This window comes from Temnothorax curvispinosus, unplaced genomic scaffold (assembly GCF_003070985.1).
Source record: "Temnothorax curvispinosus isolate PA1 unplaced genomic scaffold, ASM307098v1 QBEX01005330.1, whole genome shotgun sequence".
In the NCBI taxonomy this organism is placed as follows: Eukaryota; Metazoa; Arthropoda; class Insecta; order Hymenoptera; family Formicidae; genus Temnothorax; species Temnothorax curvispinosus.
In genome coordinates, this window is record NW_020215110.1 from 21,958 (window position 1) to 29,798 (window position 7,841).

Genomic DNA, 7,841 nt, shown 5'->3' on the forward strand with positions numbered 1-7,841 from the left:
AGAGAGAGAGAGAGAGAGAGAGAGAGAGAGAGAGAGAGAGAGAGAGATGCACGATTCACCGCGCAATATTTAATCCGGAGTGCGAATTAAATCATCATCTCTCGCATGCGTTGAAGCGTGATATGGTAATTTTACATGTCAGCTCTAAGGTCGCGAATCGAGCGTTTCCGGATTAATTCATCGCGTCTTATCTGCGGATCTAAGAATCGTAGCGTTCGGAGAATTCTGAACAGATTCTGAGAATTAGAGATTCTGATCTCAATTTCACACACAGAACATTAAGTTAAGCGACACGGAGACATTGCGAGAAGTTTATTAATTAAGAATTTTCGATAGCTGATATCGAAAAAATAAAAGAGGAACTTTGAAGATCTCAAGTATTCGAAAGCTTCAAAGTCCAACTGTTCAAACAGTACGCGTTGTCTCTAGCATTCAAACATTCAATAATTTATTATCTCTCTGAAGCTTATCATAGTTTTAAAATTCAAGTCCTATGTTAGGCTTCAATGAATGAGAATTTTAACATCGGGGCATCAATAAAAATGTCAATTTTAAATTTAAAAATTAGGATTACTAATTTGATTTTATAGATATATTTAACATCTAAAATTAAAATATGATTTACATGGGAGAAAAGTTTAAACAATTCTAAACTAAATACGCGAATGGATATAATATTTTATATAATGACTCCTTTCTTTTATTTTTTCTTAATTTTAATAAAAAGAAAAATTGGTATATGTCTATTATCTTTTCTTTCAGTATAAACTTGAGATTTTTGCGGCACAGAGACTTACGAGAAACATGGAAGCATGACTCGGAATAAACATCAAACAATCTTCGTTTCGCTTCATTTCCATCAAGATTGATACGCGGACCCACCTTAACCGGATATATCTTGTTTATCTTTGTTAATGTATTCCCCTATACGCCTCTAAATTCTTCGACCCATTTTTCACAATAGCTTCTATCTTTGAATATTAAATACGTGTGAAACTCGACTAGATCAACAGCCATTGGACTACTTAAATGTCTATTATACAACAGTATATTTAGAATATATTAAATTTATTAATATTAATATCCGTTATTAAAGCACAAGTAATTGTAAGATATTTACTAACAAACGAAGCAATCAAGTTGAGAATTCAGATTGATCGCCGTACATACGAGATTCAGGAGTGCTTGTGACCGCAGACAAGTATCTAAGACGCTGGCGCTGTGAAGAGATGGAAAATCTCTTACAATTAGATTTAGAAGATGGACACTCGGAAACTCGAAAGTTTAAAGGGTCGGTCGGACTTGACAAAGCCTGTTCGGCAAAAGACCGGAAACGAATTGCGATACGAACGTATTGACCGCTGCGGCCGCGACGAGGCCGACGGGAGGACTGCCTCCGATGTATAAACAATGTAAACGTGCGCACCAGCGCACCTTCGCGATCGTGAGGTAGAGCGTTCAAGCCGCCGTTCGCCACGGCAGTTCGTGTGGCACTGCCGCGCGAGGTCGTCGAGCTTCGTTGCCTCCTAGGTAGGTAACCAACAACACCTAGACCTGTGCCTGGTGTCTCATGTTCAAACATGCGTCACGCGATCTCTTCGACCCATTTCAATTAGCGCGACCCGGTTAAGGACCCGGTTAGTACTTTGCCGCTCCTGTTTCAATTTAACTATATTTAGGTAGATGGGCTTTCGCAAAATGAACAAGTAATTAAGGACGTTGAGAGAAAATCGTAAAAATCGCATAAAGTCATATATATATATATATATATGTGTGTGTGTGTGTGTGTGTGTGTGTGTGTGCAATAATTAATTGGGCAAAAGGATATGTCACAGCGCGGAAAGAGCTTGGCTGGAAAGATTGACTGATTGATTAGAACAGATCTTTCTCTCTTTTATTTTCTTTATTAGTCAAACAAGTGTTTATCGTATCATGATACGAATTAAAAAACACATGGTTTATTTTAATCTTTTTTTTTTAATTTAAGACAGGTCGAAAGGGGGAATCAAAAAGAATTTTTTTTTTATTACTTTGTTCCACTTTGAAATTATATCAACTATATACAATCACCATGTTTTCAAGTTTCTAAGACAAGTTCTTAAAAGAAACGTTTCTTCAGCTAGAACGATTGAGACTTTTAGTCGCTCGTAAACAATGATTCTCTCAATTATTGTTATTTCACGCCGTGCAGTATTCTTACAATTAGAGACAGTACGGCTTCCGGTTTGTCAATATTACCTGCGGCAAAGTGTCGTTGACAATTAGGCTATTTCGGGGCTAATGCCGAAGGCTCCTTTTATGAAGGATCTCATGCTGGCGATGGTGCGTGTTGCGTGGCAGTCGATCTAAACTGAATCATATAAATGCCGGGTTAATGAAAAGATATCTATTAATTAATAATATTACAATTAGCAAATGTAAATACAAGGTAATATTATATTAAATTATCTACTGAAAATGACAATTTATAATAACAGAAAGAATCTCTCTTTTGTTTTATTAGTCTTCTTCTAACAGTCTAACTCAGCCATGTTGTACATATTTATATAATATATATTGTAACGTTCGCACAGTTCGTCTTGGGAAATAAAGAAGGAATTATATTAAGAAACTATATGTCCAACGTGAATATGATTGTGTATTGTGTATTCAGGAGCCCGCGTAGAATTGATTAAATTCAATAGAATTATTATGTTAAATTATTACATTTATCGTGCTCTTTACAGTGCTCTTATATATTTAATAAAGAGAAGAAGCGCGAAAGAAAAATCGCATCCCTCCTTCAGGTACGTTACTCGTAGTAAACACCCAACACGCTGCACTGAGCGTGAAAAGTACGACCCTCGAAAGAGAAGGCGGAGTATTTATCTCTTTCGCTATCCCACAGGAAACCGAGAGTCCTTTCCACGGACTGACTGGCCTTCTCGATTATCGTGACCGTGACGATAATCTTGTGTCTGGAAGGGAAGAAATTTTTTTTAATACATTTTTTTATACATTCGAGGAATTTCAGTAGCTGTAACTAAAGCAGCTAAACACTTATCGACATTTACAATCAAATATTAATGAATTTTTTATAATGTCCGGAATCTTATAAATATCAATCTCGCGGCGTGCATTTAGGATAACTAAATAAAATTATTATATTTAATATTAACAACACCGGTCTACAATAATAGCCAGCGAAACGAATATTAGTTGTTTTATTATAAGAGTCGGTCAGTAATAACTCTGTAATAGGGGCATGTTACAACTGTTCGGAACCGATTTAAAATATATTTCTCTTTGAAATATGTTGTTAAATACAAAAATCTAAGAGATATATATTTTTTAATACGTGCCAAATCGTATGTTTAGGGGATGAAAGACTCCTTTGAAAAAAATCGGTTTTTCTCTTTCAGGGCGAATATCGATTAACAAAAGATAGAAAAGAATTGTTAAAATAAAAGTTGAATGATTGGAAGAGTACTTGAAAACAGTGACATAACAATTTTTTCATTTTTTATTTTTTATTTTTCAAAATATATATTTTTATTTTTTACGACGTTAACCATATATGTATAATAAAGTTATGTTTCGAGAAATCATTTTCATACGGTATCCGTGCCCTCCGTGCCCGTCTATGCGCTCGACTATTCACGTTCTGCAATCACGCACCTATCAAAGTTAAGCTTTTTCACGCGTCGCCGTATTTCCGTTGCGATATCGCCGCATAATTTTGTGGCCTCCGCATCGTCGTACGTAATCTCGTCCAAACGATTGTTCATCACCGATCTCACAATCTTGTCCACCAGATCGGTCTTGAACGTATTCTGCGGTTCCATGCGATAAGTATTTTGATATTTCAGTACCTGCGACAAATCGCTGTATTTTCGACAACTTTAAGTTGTCCTTCTTTCTGTAATTTTAGTCTAATCTTCCCTTAATTTGATTATATACATATGTATATGTGTATTACTATTACATATGTATATTCTTTATACTATATTATAAATGTGTTTTACGTTATTAAATATATTTTACATTTTATACATTATATTATACAGGGTGATTCAAAAATATTTGTACAAACTTTGGGGGTGAGTCTTTACGCAAACAAGAAAAAAACGTCATATGCACATACGTCCGGATGTCCGGAAATGGTTGTGTGGTTTATGAGTTATAATCGAAAGATTACATTTCAGGCCTGCACCTAAATCCATTAGATTTTTATCTGTGGAGACACGTAAAAACCCTAGTTTATGCAACTAAAGTTGTAAAATAAAGAGATGCTTCGCCGACGCGTCGTAGATGCCTATACAAAATCACCTGTAACTTACATTACATGGGATCTTTGACAGAGTGCGACAGTCTAATATGATTCGACGTGTCCATGCTATGCGTGCATTAACCTTCAGGGTACGGACTATAAAAAAGTTACGTTCCGTGCGGACATGGGTTAGCCTAACCCGGCGATTTTGATTGACTGTATATCGGGCTGTAATTTATCAATTGAAACAAATTTTTTTTTCTTTGGATTGGAAATTTTCTCAAAAATACAATCGCGTTGATAGATTTATTACCTTATTTGTTTAAACAAAGATACATTTGAAAATGTAAACCATTCTCAAAAAATTTTCATAAAAATTCATTTTTTCTTTTAAATTGCATAACTTGATGAAAAAAAAAAGATATCGACATTTTTTAAGTCGCGTTTGAAAGCTAAAAAGTTGTTCTTTGAAATGGCTGAATTCGTTTTTTGATCCATTTCAAAAAGTATATTTTTTTTGAACTATGAAAATACCCGTTTTTTTGCGATAGCGATATAACGTTACTTGCTTGATTTATCGTAATAACGCAAAAAAAAATATCTTAAAGTAAAAATAGTTCTTTTGGATGTTATTGATTAGTATAATATAAATAAATAACAAAAATTGCATGCACGGATACGTTATGCTGGTATGCTACAGAGCATCATTTTGAGGTTAGAATGCACAAAAGTATATTAAAAATAGTAAATTATACATACCAGAATACTCTACTGCAGCAAATACTCGAAAAACACAAATTTTTTTGTTTGAAAAACACGGATTTTGTAACGTTCCGTACGGACTGGGTGTAGACTACCCGAGTTTAATTTTCAAATCGTATAACTTGAGCACCAAGCGTAGACTGACGCTGCCCTTTGGCGCTCACATAGTAGCTACCTCAAAAATTTTTCCCCCCCGGTACGGACCCCCCTCATTCACTTCCTTTGAAATGGCGCTACTTTCAAAATTCGCTCGGGTTACGCTAACCCAGTCCGTACCCTGAGGGTTAAAGCAGGTGGAGGACATTTTGAGCATTTGTTATAAACTATAAACTATAATAAGTGGATAAACACGTGAACTGAAGATATATAACACTGGTTATATGTTATTGTAGTTGTAGGTATTCTGATTTCTGTCAGTTTCGGACATATGACATTTGAATGTGTATATGACATTTTTTTTTGTTTATGTGTGGAGAACTTACTCCCAAAGTTTGTACAGGTATTTCTGAATCACTCTGTACATTGTGTATGTATATACATATGTGTGTGTATAGGTATATATATATTTTTCATTAATTATGTTTTTATGTTATATTTTTAAATCTTCCACGTATAGATTGTTGCCACGCCATTCGTGAGATTTTGAAAAACGAACTGTCAACTTATCAAATTAAGATCTTGGTATTCTTCATACATCAATGTGATTTCCGGTGATGCAACGAGACTCGACAGAATCACCATCACTTGGTTTTTATTACTGGTGTTTTTACCTCATTATCATCACAAGTTTTTTCACTCGCTTCGAGTTGGAGCGGCATGCCGGCATAATATTGATTTCTGATATTATGATGGATCGATCAAAATGGGCCTCTTACCAAAGGAGCCCAACTCCCCTAAAGATTCTCCCACTCTTTTGTATAACAACTAGTATAACAGCCAGTTGACTAATCCTTGCAAGGGTGCGCTACGTATCTAAGGTAAACGATAATCAGTTACTTGGAAACGCCGCGAAGATCGATCGACCGCGACGGAAGCAATGATAAATATATTTGGATAATAAATATATATAAATGTTACAAGAGAAATTGAGAGAGAGAAGAAAAGAGCTTAAACACAGGTTGAAAAGATTAAAATTAGATCAGATCTGTGAATTTTCTGTGGGAATGCAGGAAAGAAAATATATGGGGAACGCAAGAATATACAATAACTCACGAAATTACTCAGGCGCGTTACAAAAAGTTTAAAATCTTACTATTATTTAAAACCTTTGTTGAAAATTTGTTATCTTTGGAGAATATCACGTATGTTCTCTTGAGAATATAGAACCTATGAAAATTGTTTTTACATCACGACCAGTCTTTTTCCTTATTATACATTCAACACCTTTATAGAATTTCTAAAACATTTTACATATTACTCATGATTTCGAAAACACTTGAGTATATTTTATTACAGGGGTCAGGGATACAGTGTTATATATATGTATATTACACAGACATGTATACTTGTTAATCATCTTTATTCCATTGTACATTGTATTTAATATATTTAATATTTCCACCAGCAATGTTCTCGATCGCGGAAATCTCGGAAAACGCCGCGTCTTAATAACTTGACGCGTTCAACCACTCTTTCTTTCTGTTAACATCTCGAGTACGAACCGTAAGACACGCTCTTTGCGTGTATTGCGCCGGCGGTAATCAATTTTTAACTCGCGTAAAATAAAAGTATGCCATCAGCAATATAAGCATTGCCATCAGAGCCGGGGGATCATAAGCTTGCTTCGAAAAGGATTTGTGGACGCGATGTAGAAAGCTTCTCGGATTCTTTTAAAACCTTTGGAGTTTTACAGATACTTGATCCGAGGAACACACACATTCTGACAATGTTCCACTGTTTCGTAGGACGCAAACATGAAAATATGTTCTGAGGCGCGCACGCACGAGGCGGCGTACGTTCTGATTTTGAGTCGAGCCACTTTTTGATTTGTTTTCACAATAGTGCGGTGAAAATATAGTCTCTAAAATATACTGATATTACATACATATATCGATACGTCAATTCCATTTACAAATCCTAAGGTGACACGATGCGCGCGGTCATTATTTTCCAAATTTCAACGTGCAAGATCACAAGAGAAAGACAGTTTCGATAATCGAACAATTATGAAACTAAAATATCACTATAATAGTTTTAGAAGTAATACACATATGTACATATATTCATTATTTATAATTATATCATCTATAATTCTTAGAATCATTTTCCTCTTATCTATATAATTACATAAATACTTGTGTAATTACAAGTATCTATTAATAACATACTTGCAAGTAATTACAATAAGAGTATTTATTAATCAAAATCACGTCGTGATTAATCGAATTAAACTTGAATTAAATTACTTTAAAAGTAAATCAACTAAATTTTTGCACGAAATCAACTAGGAATGTTTACGCAGAACGGACAGTGATTAATGATTGTGCGTAAACAATTACATAAACTCTTATGTTTATAAAAAAAATATTGCAAAGTGAACGTAATTATTTAATATTCTTCTTTCGGTTCCAAAAGACTCGCATTCAATAATTTTACATTTCTGCAAAACTGATAACGAGCGTGTGTGTGTGTGTGTGTGTGTGTGTGTGTGTGTGTGAGGTAGGCGTCTAAAACTTTTTGCATTTTTATCATTGCATTGGCTCTTTGACGGAAGCTTTCGACAGTCTCGACTAGAGCAGTTCCGGGCGGATCGTCTTCGAAGACGTCGAATGCGTAAAAACGCGAACCGCGTTCAACGAAAGCAAAGCGACGAAAGAGCATCTCTAAGACA

General features: G+C 34.9%; 3 protein-coding genes across 3 annotated transcripts in view; 1 reads left to right on the forward strand and 2 right to left on the reverse strand.

The window, feature by feature from the left end:
• Window positions 1–1,738, reverse strand: part of LOC112454790 — an 18,475-nt gene extending 16,737 nt beyond the window's left edge. Inside the window, 2 exon segments of the mRNA XM_025016378.1 lie at window positions 1,171–1,219; window positions 1,352–1,738. Coding sequence (XP_024872146.1) covers window positions 1,171–1,219; window positions 1,352–1,582 — 280 coding nt within the window. The 5' untranslated portion in view covers window positions 1,583–1,738.
• LOC112454775 (GPI ethanolamine phosphate transferase 2) overlaps window positions 1–7,841 on the forward strand; it is a 27,945-nt gene that overhangs the window by 10,855 nt on the left and 9,249 nt on the right. The gene's annotated exons all lie outside the window — the stretch shown is intronic.
• On the reverse strand, window positions 1,816–7,835 carry LOC112454779 (tctex1 domain-containing protein 3-like). Its single transcript, XM_025016357.1, has 3 exons — window positions 5,782–7,835; window positions 3,658–3,851; window positions 1,816–2,957 (listed from the first exon to the last, which is right to left on the reverse strand). Exons 1-3 carry the CDS (start codon window positions 5,827–5,829, stop codon window positions 2,792–2,794), a joined length of 408 nt encoding a protein of 135 aa, XP_024872125.1. The 5' UTR covers window positions 5,830–7,835; the 3' UTR covers window positions 1,816–2,791.

Coding starts and splice junctions, on each gene's coding strand:
- LOC112454779 (XM_025016357.1), bottom strand. CDS start 5,829: ATGCCGCTCCAACTCGAAGCGAGTGAAAAAACTTGTGATGATAATGAG. Junction 3,852..5,781: donor AAACTTGTGATGATAATGAG/GTAAAAACACCA, acceptor GATTTGTCGCAG/GTACTGAAATATCAAAATAC. Junction 2,958..3,657: donor AAAAAGCTTAACTTTGATAG/GTGCGTGATTGC, acceptor CTTCCCTTCCAG/ACACAAGATTATCGTCACGG.